The sequence below is a fragment of the Schistocerca americana genome, chromosome 4 (genome assembly GCF_021461395.2).
Source record: "Schistocerca americana isolate TAMUIC-IGC-003095 chromosome 4, iqSchAmer2.1, whole genome shotgun sequence".
Taxonomy (NCBI): domain Eukaryota; kingdom Metazoa; phylum Arthropoda; class Insecta; order Orthoptera; family Acrididae; genus Schistocerca; species Schistocerca americana.
Window position 1 is genome coordinate 836,350,643 of NC_060122.1, and position 21,019 is coordinate 836,371,661.

The following is a 21,019-nucleotide window of genomic DNA, read 5'->3' on the forward strand; positions in this document are numbered from 1 at the left end:
CGCTTATATTAGCAGCTCAAATGTTTCAGACAGCGCTCTTGCAGTATGTTAATCTAGCCTACTTTCTGAAGTAACACCTGAGTTTCCTCACAGGTCGCTTGTGGCCTCAAAACCCCTGAATTTGTAAGCAAATGGCACTCGAACTTGATACGAAAACAATGTCAATGGGATGGAAGCTCAAGAAATCGATCGAAGGTAGAATAGATACAATGGAAGTAACAACATTGCCTCCTTGTTCATTGCGAATCAGCAGAACTACATAATGCTTCATTTTGAATTTTATTTCCCTTTCTTATCATTTTCGTTTAGAATTCGACCTTTCTGTTCATCGGTGTTTTTCTTTACCAGATTGTCTTGTGAGGTGTCGGACAATTCTTATTCCGGTAGTTAAAATTAAGCGACATAATGCATGACACTTATACTGCCGAGTCTTACGTACTCAGAGCTGTTTATAATGTCATATGTGATGAATTTGCAGCCAGCGTACATTATGAGGTGCGCTAAGCCCAAACGTAGGGCATGTTAGAAATGATATGTTGCTGTTGAAAGTGGTCTGTAAAAAGCTGTGATAGCTGTCATTGTGCAAAATAATTCTCATACTAAAAATATCTTGGTAATAATCAAAAGTATAATATTGATGAGTTTCCATATTTATGCTCCTTTTGGAAATAATTCATTTATGCATTTGCTTTTTAAATTGATCTACAAAATGGTGAGATTGTTGGTCCAACTGTGCTAAGTAATTCTAATATTAAAACCAATTTCATCCGCAAAATACTGTAGTAGCTGCCATTGTACAATAAAATTTTGTGTTAAAACCATTTTCGTAATAATCAAAAGGGTAATATTACAGACAGCTTATATTTTTATTCTTTTATGCGATTGCTTTTGGAATTGCTTTGTAACGTGCTGCGATAGTTGGCCCCACTGTGACACATAATTCTGATAATAAAACAATTTTCATAATAGAGAAGAGTAGTGGTGACAGACTACATTTATGCTCCTATTGGATATGATTCGTTTATGTTATTGCTCAGTGACATTGCTGCATAGCGTTTTCCACAGCCCAATCTTTATTATAAGGAAAGTACAGAACACTATATTGTTTGTCACATTGCGTTTTTTTAAAATTGCTATTGTGGCAGTAAAATAAGTACTGAGGAAAATTACATTACTGATTGTATCAAACTTTGTATTTATGTGTTTAGGTAACGTGATGTTAGCAGCAGTGATGGAAATCCAGGATACAGATGAAAGTGGAACAGGGTGTTCGGGAAACAGCTGATTTGTAAATAAATGAGAAACTTGTTTGTATACAGAAATGACTATTTTTATTATTTGCAGATCTATACATTGTTTAGTATGAGCGTCCAATTACATTGGACACAGTATAAGTATTTCTGTTGCGCTGTATAAAAAAGTACACTTAAACGTAAAAAACAAGCGCCTTCTGACGCATACTGATATGTGCTGTTCTTTTCAGACATCTTTTAAGAAGGTACTTGAGTGATTAGATTGTTCCTAACTCTAGGACCAGAAAAAAAGAACACTGGGAACGTACAACATATAACGCAAGCATATAACGATCACGCGCGTATACACATTCATGCCGACTTGCATTCAAAACCAGCGAGACTACTATCGGTGGCGAATGTAACAAACAATACGTATGAAAAGAGGACAGAATCCCTTCCCACAGAAATAAACGTGAAAGTCTCTGGTGTTACGTATAGTCGTTTAGTCAGTAAAATCTACTCTATAAAATACTTTGGTATCGTAGCAAATCGTTGCGAAATGCGAAATCTCTCGGAAGTTTCCTTAAACACCTTAACCTTAGAAACGATGAGTATATGAAATGACAAGCACGTAAGTTTCGACGCAACTTCTGACAGCATACTACTCGAACTCCATATTTTTAAGCGCCTTTCATAATTGTTACTTAGGAGACACGTCGATGTCTAGTAGAACGCTCGTGGAGTTTAGAGATGTGGAATGCACGGAAGATGCAAATAAGCGTAGGCATTTAATAGCCGATATGACCTCCTGCGCGCTGGAGTATTACCAGATGGTTTATGTTTCTGCAATTGAAAGATGATTAGAAAGCTCCATGTCAGTCTACAGGCGTAAAAGAACAAATGGACACTATGTTAGCAGAAGGACAGCCCTCGATATTAATTTTATACACGTTAGGGAATTGTCGCAGATGATTTTTGCGACGCTGTATAAGACGCTCGTGTAGTAAGGTGACGAGGGCTGCACGGTCAGTCGACCCCCCGTTCTGGACGCTAGCACTCTCTAATGACGCTTACCGTACACGTAGTAGGATGGTTGAGGAGAAAAATAATTTGCCAAATATCTGTTACGAGCGAGCATTTGATGCACTACAAATTACCTAATTCCCTCGTCTAGAGAAATAGAATTGCTATCCGTGTCTACGTTAGTGTCGGTAGTTGTAGATGGTTACAATCGATGTAAGGGGAAAGTAGGCCTCGGTTCAGTGAGAGCCGCCGGAGTCCGGACTGACGGTGAGTTCCGGAGCGGGGCGCCGTCTCGGGGCTGCCTCTCGCTGCGGGGGAGGAGGGGGCGTGCGAGCCGCCGGCTGCGGCTGTGGTGGGGGCGGGGGCGGTGGCGGTGCTGGCCTCTGCGGCGGCGGCGGCGGCGCCTAGTCGGCGGGCTGGCGGGGCGTGAAGACGAGCGGGAAGGTGTCGGGCGGCACGGCGACGCACGCCGGGAACGTCTGCATCTCGCCGGAGGGCGGCGCGGCGACGTCGTGCGTCTGCACGAGCGCGGCGAGCAGCACGAAGGCGCAGCCCTGCACCAGCCGCTGGCCGATGCACGTGCGCTTGCCCGTGCTGAACGGGATGAAGTGCTCCGGCTTGACGACGGCGCCGCCGTCGGCCGACAGGAAGCGCTCGGGCCGGAAGGCGGCCGGCTGCGACCAGTACGTCTCGCCGCTGTTGAGCTCGTAGTTGTTGAGGAAGACGACGGTGCCCTTGTCGACGGCGTAGCCGGCCACCGACGTGTCCTGCGTGGCGACGTGCGGCACGATGGGGGACGAGGCGGTGCGCAGCGTCTCCAGGATGGTGGCCTCGGTGAAGGGCATGGCCGGCTTGTCGAAGAGCGACACGAGCCGCGAGCCGCCGGTGGCCGCGTCCGCCTCGCGCCGGATGCGCTCGCCCACCTCGGGGTGCAGCGCGATGGCCCGCAGCGCCAGCATCAGCAGGTTGCCGATGGCCGAGTGACCGCCTGCGCACCAGGGACAGCCACAGAGTCACTCTGCCGCCTCGCCTCAGTTCAGTCGTAGGGCAAAAGTCAGTGGCAAGTTTCTAACACCGTACGGGACACTGCTTTAGATCGATAAAAATGCCTCGTACGATTCTAATACGAATTCAGAAACTGAGCGGAGACCTGTAGCGAATCCGCTGAGTATAGAAAAGCAGTCACCCCGTTTTCATGAATGTGAGCAGCGTGAAGAACAGTGAATGACGCTGTAGACACAAATTTTCTTTTGTGATTTAATTTCACGAGGACACTCGATGTTTTCTGTATGATAAAAAAGAGACTCGCGTAATAAGTAAGTTCAGTGTGTCGATAACTCTGGAAATATCTTCCTTTTTGTATCGTTATCTTGCCACTTCGAGCGTTATTTCTTTTCTTGCTAGCCTCTGGCTATACGCATGTGTGTGGTTGGGAAGTTACCGTTTCGGAGAATAATAATAAGACCACTAAATTGACACATTGTATAGTCCTTATTTACTTCCCTGTCACCAGTAATATATTTCTATTCTGACATCTCATACTCCGCAGATATCGATGAGTTTGCTTCACGACTATAATTAGCCGGCCTGGACGTAATCTTTTAGCCGCCATTACCGCTATCTCATTGAGATAATAATTGCGGTAATTATATAGAACCTGCTTAATGTTTTATTTTTTAAAACCACGATGTTCGAATCAACAGTTGGAGCCACATTGACCCACTTCAATATTTAAAATTCACGTTATAGTAATTAACCGAGCCAGCTACTTCTGAAACAAAATATTTCACTTTCTAATTCGGCACGCCACCAGGGCTGTCAGTGTAACATTTCGGGTACATCCCCAAGTGAATTGAAAAGCTCTGTGGCACTGTTGGCTGGAATAACGCGAGCGTACGTTCAGTTGCCTAAATGTAGGGCTTCAGAAAATGTCAGTGTTCTGTTGTGATGTGTAGCATCGTGTGATTCAGATGCGATCGACGACATTGGCGTACTGTCTTACTGTCGCTTGCAGAGCTATCTACGACAGAACCCATTGTCGAGTATTAAACTCTGAGAATTATTCACTCGGCAGCGGAGTGTGAGCTACTTTGAAATTTCCCAACAGACTAAAACATTCTGTTGCGCTGTGAGTCGAATCCTAGACGGTGGCTTTCGCGGCTAATACTCGCACCGACGGAAAAACTTACGAGCCGCTCCTCCCGATGAAAACTTGACTCGCCGCATATGTGTGGTATCGTCGTCGGCCAGCGAGGTCCCGATAGTAAGACGGGTATCAATTTCGAGACCAGCAGAGGAAATATGCCGGAGCCTGACTTTTGCCCTGTTCGCAAGCGTGCTCTGGTGAGACTCACCGAGAAAGTCCTCGAGCTCGAAGATGATGTGCTCCCAGTTGAGGAGCGGGTCCTCCTCCAGGTAGAGCAGCAGCGCGTCGGTGAAGTCACGCGGCCCCTGCGCGCGGTCCAGCGAGCGCCGGTGCGACTCGATGATGCGCGACAGGATGAACTGGCGGATCTCGGCCGCCCAGTCGGAGATGCGGCGCATGTGGCCGCGGTACACGGGCTCCAGCCACGGCATGAAGTCCACCGCGTAGCCCTGGTTGATCTCCCAGAAGATCTCGTCGAAGGTGCGCACCATCTGCCGGGGTTTCACAGCGTTAGCGGACTCTACTGGCAGGAGGTCAGTCAACACGGGACACCGACAATAAGCTCCGAATAACACGCGGAGTCTGGTAGAAGAAATTTGTACGCCCTCACCATAAATGGTCCACTGAATGTAGTACATTAAAAATTGAAAATTATGTGTTCCGTACATTGTCTCCAATGATGAAGAAAGTATCGCTGCTTTTATTTAATACTCGGCTTGTAATCTTCCAGCGACACGACAAGATAAGCTACAGGAAAGATCGTAAACTGACATGTTTGCAGCAGAGGGAATGGTGTGATGCTACTTAGATAACATCGTACCTCCCCAAACTTTACCCCCACAAGGCCAACGGGGGAGAGGAGAGGGGGTGATAATTTACACAAGCCTTTTGAAAAAATTGTAATATAGTCGGCTACTTTATATTTTAATGTATTCTTCCACAAGATTTTGTAAGCATTTTAAAATTTTCAGCTACACTCTACCCAAAAATGTAAGTCTAAGTAGTAGATGTCTCTTTCCACAATCAATGACATACATTTACACATCAAAACCTCTTTTAAAAGTATGTTGTTAGTAAAAGTCAACGAAATTGCCTTCATTTTTTGTGGTGGTCATGTAACACCACCAGCTTGGTGATACACGATACTGAAAATGCATTCATATTGTTAAGACTGTAGTAAAAGACATTTTTAGGTTCTGGACCCTAATTACGCACCAGTACTTCTTTAAAAAGCATGGTGTTAATAAAAGTTAACAACAATTATTGAAATTTTTTTCTCTTAACTTTTTTTTAGCGTGGCCTCAAGATACCCCACCCTTTCCCTCTCCCCTTGGTAATTCGCATTATGCAAAATGCGTTGGCATTGCTCGGGTTACAGAATGTGTATTTTTTTCGCTACTGTTCGGTGCACTATTTGCAAAAACAGTTGATGAGGCCCAGAACTAAACCGCAGCTGCTGTTATGAGACGTCGTACTGAATTATTTTTCGGACGTCCTCATGTACGAGTTATACTTGACGCAAGCCGCAGAGTAAAATACAGGACCTCAAAAAAGGTTCAAATGGCTCTGAACACTATGGGACTTAATATCTATGGTCATCAGGCCCCTAGAACTTAGAACTACTTAAACCTAACTAATCTAAGGATATCACACAACACCCAGTCATCACGAGGCAGAGAAAATCCCTGACCCCGATGGGAGTCGAACCCGGGCGCGGGAAGCGAGAACGCTACCGCACGACCACGAGCTGCGGACTACAGGAGCTCGAAACCTAAGGCCGCTTGTTGTTGCGTGTCTGTGAAGACGTAGGCACGGTCTAAATAAACTCCCTTTGCAGAATTTTAGGACGAGTCGTCCACAACAAAACAAAAAATGTCTGGTAAAGGTAGGCTCTAAAATGCACACCTTAATGGCTATAAGTGCGTGAAAGAGCTCTCGTCTCCAGAATGAGATTTTCACTCTGCAGCGGAGTGTGCGCTGATATGAAACTTCCTGGCAGATTAAAACTGTGTGCCGGACCGAGACTCGAACTCGAGACCTTTGCCTTTCGCGGGCAAGTGCTCTACCAACTGAGCTACCCAAGCACGACTCACGCCGCGTCCTCACAGCTTTACTTCCGCCAGTACCTCGTCTCCTACCTTCCAAACTTCGCAGAAGTTCTCCTGCGAACCATGCGAGACTAGCACTCCTGAAAGAAAGGATATTGCGGAGACATAGCTCTCGTCTACTGCAAGTTCTTTGCTTTCCGTATTCGTGGAGGATATAGTATGGACCAAAACAAGAAAAAACTGTCCAGTAAACATGAGCTCTTAAACGCATACCTTAAGAGTTACTTGTTGTTGTTCTGTAGAAGAGATGTGTTTCATAATAGTGAATATGAGCAAGTGCTCGTAGTTGTTGAAGCATGCACTTTAGAACCAGTATTTACCAGACTTTTTTTTCTCGTTTTGGTGATTGATAACGTCTCCCGATATATGGAAAGCAAAGAGCCTGCAGTAGAAGAGATGTGTCTCACAGTATCGAAGATGAACCAGTGCCCATACCTCTTAAGGTATACATTTTAAAGCCCATTTTTACTATACTTTTTTTTGTGTGTAAGGAACGTGTCCCCAAAGTCTGTAAGGGTCATTATGCATCGTACAGAACCAGGCAGTTGAATTACTAGTGCAGTTTCCTCGAGTCGGAGGCGGTAACGAGTTGGCGTTTGGGTGGAAGGACTGGGTGACGTCGCAGAGGTGTGCGGCTCACCTTCTTGAAGCCGGGGTCGTCGTAGTCGAAGGAGGCGGAGCACATGTAGCTGGTGAAGATGTTGGCGCAGGCGGCCTGCAGGAGCGGCTTCACGTGGACGGGCTGCGGCCGCAGCGCCGCCCCCAGGCGCCCCAGCAGGGCCGCCGCCTCGCGCGCGCACGCCTGCTCCAGCCGGTCGTAGTGGGCCGAGGCGGCGCGCGGCGAGCAGTAGATGCGCGCGATGCTGCGCCGCGTCTTCTGCAGCTCCGACCAGTCGCACAGCGCCAGCGCTGCAACACGCCACACACCGCGCTCTAAGCACCAGCTGCCCGCGCATATTCACCTCACCTCACATCCTCCACCGGAGTCAACTTCCATCACGTTAAGTGTCCCCTAATCCTGATATGATTCTCATTTTCAGAATCTGGGTATGACGGACTCTTCCAATAACATCTGCGTCTAGCACCTTCTATATTTTTTATGGTCGAGTAACATTCCTTTTCTCGTATCGTCAGTTACTTTTAGACCACGGTTGTCTAGCAATAAATTTGGTACCCCTAGGCTGTGGGTGTGTTATTAGTCTGAAGCTGACAGGTGCATTTATGAAATTACAATGAAATGAACACCCAGGCGTTGACATACGTCAACGGGGACAGATGAAAATGTGTGGACTCGAACCCGGGTTCTCCTCCTCACATGGCAGACGCTCTATCCATCTGAGCCACTGAGAACACAGAGGATTGCGCGACTGCAGGGATTTATCTCTGGCAAACCTCCCGCGAAACCCACGTTCTCAACGTATTGTCCGAAAGAACAGATACCATCTTAGTATATATATAGTTAAGGCTCACCGGTCACTTCACCATCTTCTTCTTCTGTGCGAATGAACAAACAGTGCCCGAACTCTTACGGGAATCTGCAACGCGCCGCGAGTAATGAGTATAATGGGCGGGGGCACTACGAATGTAGTGCGGGAGAGTACGTTGAGAATGTGGGTTTCGCGGGAGGCGTGCCAGAGATAAATCCCTGCAGTCGCGAAATCCTCTGTGTCCGCAGTCGCGCAGATGGATAGAGCGTCTGCCATGTAAGCAGGAGATCCCGGCTTCGAGTCCCGGTCGGGGCACACATTTTCATCTGTCCCCGTTGACGTATATCAACGCCTGTAAGCAGCTAAGCGTGTTGATTTCATTGTAATTTGATTCTAACGAACTGCATGGTCACCGATGGTATCTGTTCTTTCGGACATGTCCGAAAGAACATATGCGATCTTAGTATAGGTGCATTTATGCTGACGGAAAAAAGCTAAAAGGCGCTCTCGTTCGCCAGTATACGTGATCGACGCTCTGATCGGACCCCAATTAGTTTTCTACCTACCGAGTTTGCCGCACAGTGCGCTTCTCTCAGCCATGTGGTCTGCTCTCGATATTCTCGCTGCGTTCACTGACCGCACTTCCGTTATGTACGTAGTGCCGTATTCCGCTTCAGAATTCTTACTTCAATGCAAAACGGCATGTATATCTTTCGGTTTCAACCTTCTGGAGTACTTGCTTGGAGAGCCGTTTTCAGTCACTGCCAACCGTCCTGACGCACTAATACCAAATAATTACAAAAACCATTTTGTCTTCCACTCCTAAGTTTCTGATTTAAACGAAAGGTCGGGCTGCTTACTGTTGATGGATTAAGTAGCAAGTCACAACATTCTGCCGATTACTGTGCTGGATTGCTTCGGTAGCGCAGCCGGCGCTGTCGAACGAAGCGCCTGCCCGTCGCCGAGCAGGCAACCCGCGAAACAAACGTAGCCCGCGCTGCGTCGCGGCCTCCCGTCACCGCTACTGGCAGCTTTCCCAGCACTCCGTCAAAAAACTTAATGCATTCTGGCAAACGTCTAAGGTCTTTGCTAGCGTCAGACTGCTAGCTAATGACGCGTCTCGAATTATGCGTGTTGCTGGAAGACGTAGTTCCTTCCCAACGGTCTTTCGCCTTTTTATGACAACTTCTTTCTCTCTTCGTATTACCTTCTGGGTTTCATCTAACATCGATGAATTGAGTACGTTGTCCCTGCTACCATTAAAAATCAGTAATCGAGTGAGATGGAGCATTGGTCTGGTTGGTTCAAATGGCTCTGAGCACTATGGGACTCAACTGCTGAGGTCATTAGTCCCCTAGAACTTTGAACTAGTTAAACCTAACTAACCTAAGGACATCACAAACATCCATGCCCGAGGCAGGATTCGAACCTGCGACCGTAGCGGTCTTGCGGTTCCAGACTGCAGCGCCTTTAACCGCACGGCCACTTCGGCCGGCTAGCATTGGTCTCGGCAAGTGTTCAGACGTTGTGGGTTTCAGACATATGCCCCAACGCGCTACGCCTTCTGCTCTAATAGGCTCTACGTCAACGGGACGTCGAACCCCTAGAAGCCAGTCGACTACTTTCCCCGAAGACTGTTCTTTGTGTGCATTGGACGGCAGTCAGAACTACTGTCGAATAATAATACAAAGTGAGGAAGCGCTGATTTCGGCTCGGGCAGAAGACGGCAGATGCGCGGCGTTTTTGCGACTGCCACGGCGGCGCTGTTTGCCGGGCGGTTTCGAGTTTCGCCCCCGCCACGTCTGCGCCTGCCCGGCCGGGTCGCGCTGTTCCCACGCGGCCGGAAGCGGCCGCCCGCCGCCTCCGAACGGTGCCGGCCGCTCTGACGCTCTGCCGCGCACCGTCTCAGTCCGCTTCACAGGAATGCCGCCGAAAAAGCGCCGAGTCAGTCCTGCCGGCCAAGTGCTGCCTGCGCTGCTGCTGCCAGCCACGAGCGTGCTACATGAAACTCTCCGAGACATCGCTCTGTGACCACCGACGGCAGGGAACGTCAGTCTGGAGACACTTCGTCTCGCGGAAGTTGAGCTCCTTGATTGTACCCTGTTTCATTCTTCCCTCTAGCTAGAATCCCTCGGTACCACTGGTAAGGGAAACCCAGGACGTCGACGTGGAAGTTACCGATGCTCGCTGCTTAGCCACGAAGGCACACGGCCGAAATAGACGAGCGTAACTATATCATCTGCTCAGAGCGATTGGAAATTATAGCAGCACCACTTTAACGACGACAGGTGCTCATTAGTAAGAGGCAAAACGACAATAGGAATCACCGTCTGAATTGCTTGACTTGTAAAGAAGTAAAAGATGATGAACGAAGCGGATAAATATGCAAAACAGATGTAGCCTCGAGTTGTAAGTGAACGTACCAATATTAAATTGTCACTACTGCGCGTGTTACTGATAACGAAAATCGCTTTCAGGGTAAAGAAAACATTAAAATGTCTGAAGAGTAACGGAATGAGAACAAAAACACGTTAAATCTCACAATTTGGGAAGATACAACAGAATCAATAGAGAGATATTGCTATCTAATCGAAACAAAATTTCTAGTGTTACACAGGTAACTTAGACGACAAGACGCCCAGAAAAAAAAGTTCTGTAGGAATAGAAACGTACTGAAGTTAAATAACATAGTTGATATTACGAGACAGCTTTGTAACACTATGTTGAAGTGAAATGCAGACGCCCAGGAAACGTGCAGGGAAGAAATGAAGAAATACCAAACTAAGTTGAAAATTAGGTGCACTCGAGGTAAAGCATGAAATGAAGAGGTATTGAGCAGAATAGTCGAAGCAGAAAGTCAGTATAGGACAGTTAGCAGAAATAGCTAGGTATCAGTGGTGAATCGGGGTTACGAGGAAATGCACAATGCAGTAACTAGGAGGAGGTGAAGTGACAATGCAAGAGAGTGTGGAAAAACTAGGTAACAACAGAAGGAATGTCCTTGGAAGAATGAGCCCTGAGGCGTGTAGACATTCCGCCACTTCGTGCTGGGGAGCCCGCCTGCCCCGCTGACCCCCAGCCCAAGGTCGCGCCAGCCTCCCCCGGCAGGTAGCGGCCCAAGGCCCACAAAGCCGCGCTGCGACCTTGAAGCCGGCAGCTGCCATCAGAGCAGCTCGAGGAACCTCGGCTGTGATTTGGTTCGGAGCGCGTCTGCCGACCTGCCGAGGGAGGCTGCACGCCGGCCGCCGGCGCTGGCCGGAGAAAGTGGCCTCCGGCTGAAAGGGAACGTCGGGAGCAGCTGGGACGGCGGGCACCCACTCACCAAAACACCCGTCTCGTCTGACAACCCCCTGCTGTTACCTCTTCTGAGGGAACCCTAAAAACGTGAAAAGCTTCAATGCGTAGGAGCACAATTCGACTGACGCAACGGAACAACTCCTTCCACGGGGCGGAACTCGATCGCCAGTTGGGGCCTACCTCAGCCCCTCCAACACGCGTTGTTCCCACGCTCCGAGGACAAAATTCGAGCTACCTATTTTCCCGATTCGTAAGCGTTACTTTTCTAATACAGAAAGATACCAATAACACCCTGTATTAATATACCAGGATACAAGTCTCATTGCCAATTGGCTCAGCAGTGCTTACTTTCACATTTTACGTCAATCGAATGAAAAGTTTTGCTTTCCTAGCCTCTCGAACTTAGAAGCACTTTACTCTTAGAATTCAGTTTTTCTCTGTTTATATTCACTAAATATTGTTTCTCAAAGCAGGCAATAATGTAACTGCGAGGAACTGTGTCGTGCAATTACTAACTTTCCGGCGCCTCTCAATAAACGTTCCTCCAAGCTTGAAATTGGGGAGCTGTAAACGGCGGTTGCTGCACGCCAGTCTTTCAAAATTGGACAGATTTTCAGTGACTTCCTCTGCGTATCGAGAACTGCTGAATAAGGATCGCCTTCGCAAGCAGAGACGCGAGTTGTCGAGGACGCCAATTTGGAACCCCTGAGATACATCGGTATCACACTGAATCTGAGAGTTCAGGACGCCGTATCATTTTTGAGCGTTTTTCTGAGGAAACAGAATAAAAGGTTTTACATCTAGCGTTCGAGACTCTTCACAGCAAAACTTCGTAACGTCATATTTTTTAGTCCAGCGCTGAAACAGGTCATTTCTATCGATACTCTTCCCACCCTAGTATTTAACATCCATCAATCTCGTCTATTTAAGTATTTCGTGTTATGTATTATTGCAGTCGCAAGTGATAAACTTGTTACCACTCAGTTCTGACTCAACTCAGTTTGCGGGGAAACTGTTTCGGTAATATCGGTTTCGTCTTTTGAATTTCGACGATTCGGATATTTGCTCTTTGCCGACTGAACGTGCTGAATGTGTAGAGCTGTAACGTGATGCTTTTACGTTGCAAGAATGCGCAAAGTTGGTTATATGTCAGGACAGAGCCTCAACCATTTACTTTATGTTTATGTATTGGTGACACTGTCAGTGTGGGGGCGATCAGCAGTGCGTGGTAACTAAAGAAAATTTCACAAGCAAAGGTCGCATGAAGATGAATACAAGACGGCATGTCATCAGAGTGGGCAGTGCGAATGGAATGTGAAACGCCTTGAAACACTGTTGGACGATATGTTGTAAGATTTTAAAGCATAAGAACCGATGATGACAGCCTAGTTCTGCCTAAACCGGTCATCCAATAAAATGCTTTTTTTTAGCGATCTTCGCTTGTGAAACTTTCTTCATTTACGGTGATATACGTTTCTACTTATTCATTACTCCCTGCCCAGCTGTCCGTCATTCGAATTACAAGAACATTCCTATTTTGTCCAGTTAAAAACTCTAAACCACACAATGAAAAGAAATTAAATTCGCGGTGTAGCGAAACTGCGTGTCGTGTGTGGTAATGATTCTACACAAAACTATCTCATTTAAAGAGAAAATAACAAACGTAATTTTTAATAGAATTAATGTCCGCCCCCTGTAGCTGAGTGGTCAGCGCGACAGACTGTCAATCCAAAGGGCCCGGTTTCTATTCCAGGCTGGGTCGGAGATTTTCTCCGCTCAGGGAGTGGGTGTTGTGTTGTCCTAATCATCATCATTTGATCCCCATCGACGCGCAAGTCGCCGAAGTGGCGTCAAATCGAAAGACTTGCACCAGGCAAACGGTCTACCCGACGGGAGGCCCTCGTCACACGACATTTCATTTCAATAGAATTAATTAAACTTTGCGACAGTTTTCCCGAACAAAGAACGAAATCGGACTGAATCTCATGCCTTGCTCTAGCAAGTATGTTCCAATGTTATTGATTCATTTTTCCTGAGTGACAAGTGATTAAATGAAAGAGTGTTAATAATGTTTCGGAGTTTAACAGTAGGTTTAATTCAAAGCCGTTTCCAGTTATCTATCCATCATCCACTTTTATGTTTTCTTTTACAACTACTGACAAAACGCTTGTTTTTACACAAAGAAAGAACTTAATTCTAGTAAAATAATGCAAATATCTAGACCTATTAAGCGGAGACAGGAATGTGAATAAAACTGTAGAGGTTGTGAAAGAGCTATTGACTAAGAAGAATATCGAGGCAAGAACCCTGGTGCGAAAACGATTCTTGTCGCGACGCGACAGAAAGCACTGGGTGTGCAGGTTGAGACAGCACTGACAACTCGGTCCCACTTGCTGTGGAGACCCGGCCGTCGGTGTGGCTGGCGCGCTCCGTGCCGGAAGCTCGCGGCCCCGCCTGAGGAGATGACGGTCAAGGGCGATGAGGCGCCGTTACGTCAGCGGCGCGCCCGCCCAAACTCCTCGGCCGAGAAAGTTGTGACGCCGCCTTTTAAATGCACCGTTGGCTTGACCGCAGCTCGGCCGAGTCAGCGTACGATTCTGCAGCCAACGCCCAGTGACAGAATCGCAACCTACTTCCTTCCTTCTGCTCGCTCGTCCGGACGGACTTCTATTTCGTCCCTAATCGACTCGACGTCGTCGGGGCGCAGCACTGCCCTTCTCGCTTCTTACATGCACGATATACAGAGCTGAATCCTTCGTAACACTGTCAGTGGTGAAAAATAGACTCGCCCGTGACGAACTTTTTCCAATTACCGCGCGTACCACAGAATTTTTTCAGTTCTGTCCCAGAGAAGGATGTTTTAGGTAGATTGTTATTCACAGCTCCAACAAGCTCCGAGGTTACAAAGACAAGTGTTCTGGGACAAGGTCCAGCACAAACACTCTTCACTAGCGACAATTTCTAGAGTTGATTTCCGTGCATATTAATAGATTCGTGATCTCGTGGACACAAAATGACTTTCACTACAATAAACGTGACTTTGTAATCACACGACTAGTTTGCGTCAGAAATAGCTAGCAAATTTCTTGGTAAGAGTGTCTTATAAACAAATATGACGAGACAGGTCTAATTAGTGAGTTAAAAACTGCAAAACTGTCGTCTGTAAGGTTATCATAAAGTCTAGAATTGCGGAGACAATAATTATTAGCAACTTGCAAATAAACATAATGCAAAAAATTTCAATATTTATCTAGTCTATGTATAACGATAGCTAAAAAGTTTATTTAGCTACATTATCATTCACGCAAATTGTGGAGTAAAGAGTGTTTGTAAGCATAGCAGCTGCGGCATCCTGCCACGATCTGACTGGGAAAGGGGCGCTGTAACGAAGCGAAATATCTCTTCGCAAAGCAATTTTTCTTTCCGTTGAAGAGGGTACACTACAAGACGTTATCAGATAATCGATAAGGCGAGAGCCTGTTTGGAAAGAGGCAAAGTGCAAAATGTCTGATTATTGAGCAGGGAGTAGCAAGGTTTCGAGGGAATAAGCGCAGCGCGCAGTAATGTCCGAACGAGAAGATATAGGACAGCGGCAAGGAATACTTACAGTTGTTGCGGTCGCCGCCGAAGAGCTTGTGGAAGCGGATGAAGTCGGGGCGGCCGCCGAAGTGCGCGCCCTTGGTGATGAGGACCTCCTTGATGAGGGGGTAGCTGTTGACGACGACGCACGGCGTGGCGCCCAGCGTCAGCTGGTAGATGTCGCCGTACTGCCTGGCCAGCGCCGTGAACGCCTCGAAGGGCGTCGCGTGCTGCCCCAGCAGGTGCAGCGAGCCCAGCACGGGCAGCGGCCGCGGGCCCGCCGGCCTGTCGGCAACCCAGTGCTCCTTTGATGGTTTGTACGGCACAGCGCCTCAATGTCTGACCTTTTGAGCATCTTCGAGGGTCACAGAATTATTTAGAGCAGCCTATGCGGCGACGTTCTCACCATCACTTCAAGAAAAAAAAAAAAAAAAAAATCACGAATCGCAGCCGCTGGAAGTGTTATATTCAGAAACGCGTCAGGCGTTGCAAAAAAACGCGCTATAGTGGAGTAACTGAATTATTATTATATACCGAAACAATGCTTGTCACGGCCACAGACAAATAGTGGGTTGCCGTAATACTAGTAACTGACACTGAACTTATTCATGCTGTTGCAAATTAGTACAACTCCTTAGGTTCAAATATTAATTTATTTTAATTTTTTCAATATTAGTTTCTTATTAAATATTAATTTTCTTTCCCTGCTATTCACGTAAGGATCCGGCACGGCTTAACTGAATTCGAAACTTCCAAGCAGATTAAAAAGATGTATCGGACTGAATATCGAACCCACAAAGTTCGCCTGTCGTGGGCAAATGCTGTACCAACTCGAGCGAGCCACCGCCGTCGCACGTCCGCCACCTTGCCCCCTCTATCAGTCGTATTTCTGCTCTACCTGCCCAATATCAAATCGTCACACACTCCACAACACAGTGAAAATTCATTATAGGAAGATTAAAATTGTCTAGCCAGGTATTACAAACTGTGCATACATTCAATAACTGCGAAGTGAAGATTAATGTATACAACTATTGAAAACGTTATTGGAAATGCAATGATCAGGCTAGACAACTGAAGGTACAAAGCGTGTTCTCCGACAAAAACCCTTAAATTTAGTTCTAAGCTTGAAATTTTGTATCGGAAACTTAATAACAAAATCCATCTGTTACTTTTATAAGAATTTTGCTACGGCAAAGCACATTTAGAGGTCAAATGTTCGTCACCAGGGCTTCCTGTTATGCGAGCAACTTGACTGACACGTAAAGATTGACTCTTTTGTTGGTAGAATAGCGAGAAGCTTCTGTACCAAAAGTGGTATACGCTTTTGCGGTCACAGCGGCAGGTACGAGCGGCGACAGAGCGCGAGGCAGAAAGCGGGCAGGTGCGCGTCTCACCTGGGGGCTGCGGCCGGCCGTTCGTGGTCGCGGGGGTCGCCGGGGGCGGCTGGGGCGGCGGGGCGGCGGCGCTGCACGACGGCGAGCACGAGCGCCAGCACGGCGAGGGCAGCGGCGGCGGCGGCGGCGGTGGCCACCCCGAGCGTGACGGCGGGCAGCGCGGCGAGGACCATGGCTGAGGCTGAGGCTGAGCGGAGAGAGCTCGCGAGTCGCCGGTCGGAGGGCTCTGGCGGTGCGTGGCGCGCGGCCGGCGCTATATGGGCGGCCGGAGGCGGGCGCCGGCCAATGGCGCGCCGCGCTCGCCCCCCACCCCCGGCCGGCGCCGCCCCCAGCGCTGCGACGCCGGCGGCGGCCGCTCCGCGCGCTACTAGCCACCGGCCGCCCGGCTCGCCGCCACGCCGCTGCCGCTCCGGTGAGTACCGCCTCGCCGGCTCTCAGCGCTGCCGCCGTTTCCACCACCACCCCCTCACACTTTGCGACCGACTTCCCCTTCGGTTGCCCTTACGCACTCACGTGCTGCTTACCCTCCATACGGAACGACACTAACGGGACAGCTGCGATCGGAAGCGGTGCGATGACTTCTTCTGTGCGTGCATCACCGCAATCTCCTGTCTTCGGCGTATCTGGCAACTCCAGTACTACACCGGCAGTGATCCGAAATGAATATCAGTCCCTCTCTCTTAGTGACCGATTTCCCGGCTACTTTATTAAACAATTCGTTTACCAGCGTGTCGATACGAGATCGTAACGCGAAAGACTTCAGGGTTGGATACTGTCTCCACTTACGAAACGTGTGTTCGCACGAGCATCAGCACTTTGCATCGAGACACCTCAGTTGTACCTTGGCAACAATGGCTCGGTGCCACGTGTTGCGTTGGACCGTACCACTGTGTATTCGTAATGGTTTGCTCCTCACTACGAACGTAAAAGAATAGAAACAACGCTAGAGACACACCAGCAGTGATGTTCAATCGTGTGCTCGTCTCATAAGTGTACTCTCAATACGCCATCGGTGATTTCCCCTGTTACTTTGTTTCCCGATACTTGTTTCCGTAATAATATTCAACGTCGATATGCTCGCGGAAGGCAAAGGTCCCGAGTTCGAGTCTCGGTCCGGCACACAGTTTTAATCTGCCGGGAAGTTTCATATTAGCGCACACACCGCTGTAGAGTGAAAATTTCATTCTGGAAACATCCCCCAGGCTGTGGCTAAGCCATATCTCCGCAATATCCTTTCTTTCAGGAGCGCTAGTTCTGCAAGGTTCGCAGGAGAGCTTCTGTAAAGTTTGGAAGGTAGGAGACGATGTACTGGCAGAAGTAAAGCTGTGAGGACGGGGCGTGAGTCGTGCTTGGGTAGCGCAGTCTGTAGAGCACTTGCCCGCGAAATGCGAAGGTCCCGAGTTCGAGTCTCGGTCGGGCACACAGTTTTAATCTGCCAGGAAGTTTCATATCAGCGCACACTCCGCTGTAGAGTGAAAATTTCATTCTATATTCAACGTCGTTTGCCTCTTTCATAATATCTTCCATTGCGTCCGTCAGCTTACCCGTATTTTCGCATTATCTCCACCTTTCTGCGAGACTACCTCACTCTGCCTGGACAACAATAAATGCATACTGGTGACTTGCCAGCTGGATCTGTATAGTCCGCATACGACACTACTGGTGTTGCAGAATTACGTTTTTACATCACCGGTGGACCTTCTAATTTCAGTCCTAGTCTGGTCGAGATACGGGTTTCGTATTCTCTTGCTTTGAAATATGTGCCTATTTGACGATGGTCCTCCACCAGTTTCCCCTACTTGAGATTACGCGCCGTGAAACTCTCAAAATAGTTTCATCCCGCTACAGTGCAGCTAGGTTTCACACACACAATAGTGCCACGATGCCTTTCGTTCACTTAGACTGCCTATGTAAGATCCACTTCCGCGGATCCTTATCACCGTTCGTACAGTTTCCTCGTCACTACCGAGACTGAAAGGCAATTTCGGTACTAACACACAAGCGGGTGTGGTTCCATATTATGTACTACTCTATCTGTACTTTCCGATTTCGATCAAACGAACTTCCTCTAATCATTCCTCGGCTTACAGGTTCTAATCCGCAGGATGTGCCTGCACGTATTTCTATTTGACAGTTTCCCTAAATGCTAGTTTAAGAGGCGTGTATTCTTCTAAATACTTATACTTATCTGCTTTACGCTTTCATGTTAATGTAACAAGTGAATCGAAATAGTGGTTTCGCTGGTACGAAGTATTCCCGGTTTGCTACCGCAGACTTGCACTTCTTTCAGATTTATGATTTTCAGCACGACACGTGGATTTCACCAGTTGTATAGTAGTGACTGTAACGCATCTGTTAGCATCTGTCAATTTAACATTCAAAGTTTTACATTTATATCTTAATTTTTAATTCCTTTGGAACTTTCTGGTCTTGGAAAATTTCCAAGACTGTTTGCCATAAATGGTGCATATTTCTCTGGAATTATTTCTGCCGTTCCTTCATGTGATCAGATCAGTAACTGTCAGCAACAATTTCTACGTACATGTACGCCTTGTGACCACTGAGCAGGTATCGTGTTAGCCACATTAATTGATTAATTAAGGTTTAAAAAGTCTGCGGCAGCGTCTAACGCCTTGCGAGGACTACCGCTTCCTACTGGCGAAACAGATGTGATGAGAGTGGGATATCTCAGACAGAATCATTAGGCTTCGTCGTTCTTCAGCCGACATGCAGACTCAGAAGTTTGCATTATTTTCGTTTACTGTCCCCTGCGCCATGAATATACTACTGCTGTTCGTGTTACGCTGTCATCTCACATTTTTTGGAAAAATTTCGTAAGCTCACCATTGAATTTGATCGTTGCTCTTAATCGGTAAAGCCAGAATTTTTATTTACACAGTCAAGTCTTTCTTAAATGCCGATATTTTCACCATAACTGCAGTATTATAATAATCTCCATAGTTGCAGTTCCGACAATTAAGTCATTTTCGTGCCGTTAAGTTATAAGTTGTCAACCATTAGTAAAATAACTGATGTGTTCTCTGTACATTAACCACTTGAAAATAACTTCAAAGTTGAAACTCCACGTTTGGAGAATATAACAAATTACAGTCCATGGTGAACATTTCGTCATTCCGAAAAATAAAAAAAGCGAGATTGCGAACCTGAGACAGATACAGTAGTGTAAATGATAGTCTTGTTGCCCAATTCATTAATTTGCAACTTACTTGGTTGTCAGATTGTTTCTTACCAATATACTGTTCACGTAACAAGTTTTATGAATCTTGTCGACACAGTAGTATTTACAGGGCACCAGTACCTGACAAAGGCCACAGATCGTTTGTTCTAAGGCTTTTTCGCTTTAATCAAAGTCTCGTAACATCTGTTGCAGTCTAACTGCAAAATGTTTCTGCCTAGCTGAAGCAAAGTCGCCTCCGTCTCACGTCGTACCGAATGTGTCACGTGGAAAATCCGATTACAAAGGATTCATACATTGCGGGTTCGCTAGGAGATTACTGAAATATGAATACGGCGCAGTCTCCATATTTGATTTACAACGGCAGTATTTTTAGTTCGTTTTATACGGCGGTGTACTAGGTTGTGCTCCCTATCGAGTATTAATTTAGTCAGGAGAATCTCCATCCACGAATCACATGAAAGAGAGAGGATTTTTTTCTGCTACTTAAAGATGCGATTTCTTCCGGCTGCTTGCGGCGAGCAGGGTTAAGCGAGTGTTTATGTATTTTCTGAATATACTTATCGCAGTTGCATTTAGCCTATCTATTACATAAGCGCAGGTCCTCCATCGCCGTTTTTGTGTTGCGTTGAGTAAACTTTTATTGAGCTTCATGTGTAGAGACAAATAAGCAGCGGAAGATTTCGTGCCCCTGTGTGTTTGGGTGTCTCTCTTAGCAGTGCCCGTCGCGACCTACGATGCACTGATGATGATTACACCTTCCTTCCAGATCGCGTGGCTTTATGAGTCCGCGGGGAGTCTAGCTATCGTGTATGTTCTTGCTAGATTTTAATTGGCTTTACTGAAGATTTTTCATCACTGATACACGGCTCAAAATGACTTCCATAACAAGAATACGTCCAAACGTTGAGAAATGTACTAATTTTGTGGCTCATCTTACGCTTTATGTACAAAGATTCCATTTCTTTGTTTAAATAGGATAAAAGTTCACTGTGTACTCGACCATTACGCCAGATCATACTGGTCTAAATTCGTTCAGGTCAGTGCTGGTATGATAGTTCACAAGAAATTGCTGCTTGATTTCTATCGATATGTGTACGAAAGTGTATTCCGCTAGTATGTATGGCAAGAGTATATTCGTATACAGTCTCACACACGAACTCAACTTTCCACCGAGACATTCAAGTCTGTAGCTGGTTCGTGCGTTACCGCAGTTATCAAGGTCGCTCAGGCTTTAGGACGGAAGCGCTACTTCCCCTAAAACTGATTTTTATGTTTCAAACCTTTCTCCGTTCTCTCCTCCGCCATTTCCCGATTCTCTGCGGGGTCGCTTTGTTATATGAGTTGTGGCAATGTTAGTGACAGCTCGTGGCCAATTGACCTTCCCGATGCCGAAGCCTTAATATATGTACCGCATCTGTGTGTGACTGTTGTAAATCCCATGTTCAAGGATGAGAACATTTTCTAAATTTTTTGTAGCGTTTATCTGTAACGGAACGAGAGTATCAGCCCGGTATTTACTCATTTGGATGTGGGAAACCACATAAAAACCACGTTAATCCACGAGGAGGAGTCGAATCCGGGTAGGCTCCCTCCCCGAGGCCACAAAGT

General features: G+C 47.1%; 1 protein-coding gene across 1 annotated transcript; it reads right to left on the reverse strand.

The window, feature by feature from the left end:
- Positions 1-1,330: 1,330 nt before the first annotated feature.
- Positions 1,331-20,018, reverse strand: LOC124613843 (cytochrome P450 307a1). Its single transcript, XM_047142566.1, has 6 exons — positions 20,000-20,018; positions 16,213-16,261; positions 14,844-15,100; positions 7,153-7,421; positions 4,613-4,895; positions 1,331-3,246 (listed from the first exon to the last, which is right to left on the reverse strand). Exons 1-6 carry the CDS (start codon positions 20,016-20,018, stop codon positions 2,663-2,665), a joined length of 1,461 nt encoding a protein of 486 aa, XP_046998522.1. The 3' UTR covers positions 1,331-2,662.
- Between the last annotated feature and the right edge of the window lie 1,001 nt (positions 20,019-21,019).

Bases quoted from the DNA above. Each gene is read 5' to 3' on its own strand.
- LOC124613843 (XM_047142566.1), bottom strand. The intron at 15,101-16,212 runs GTGAGACGCGCA...GGTTGCCGACAG, and splicing joins CGGCCGGCCGCAGCCCCCAG to GCCGGCGGGCCCGCGGCCGC. The intron at 4,896-7,152 runs GTGAGCCGCACA...AAACCCCGGCAG, and splicing joins ACGACCCCGGCTTCAAGAAG to ATGGTGCGCACCTTCGACGA.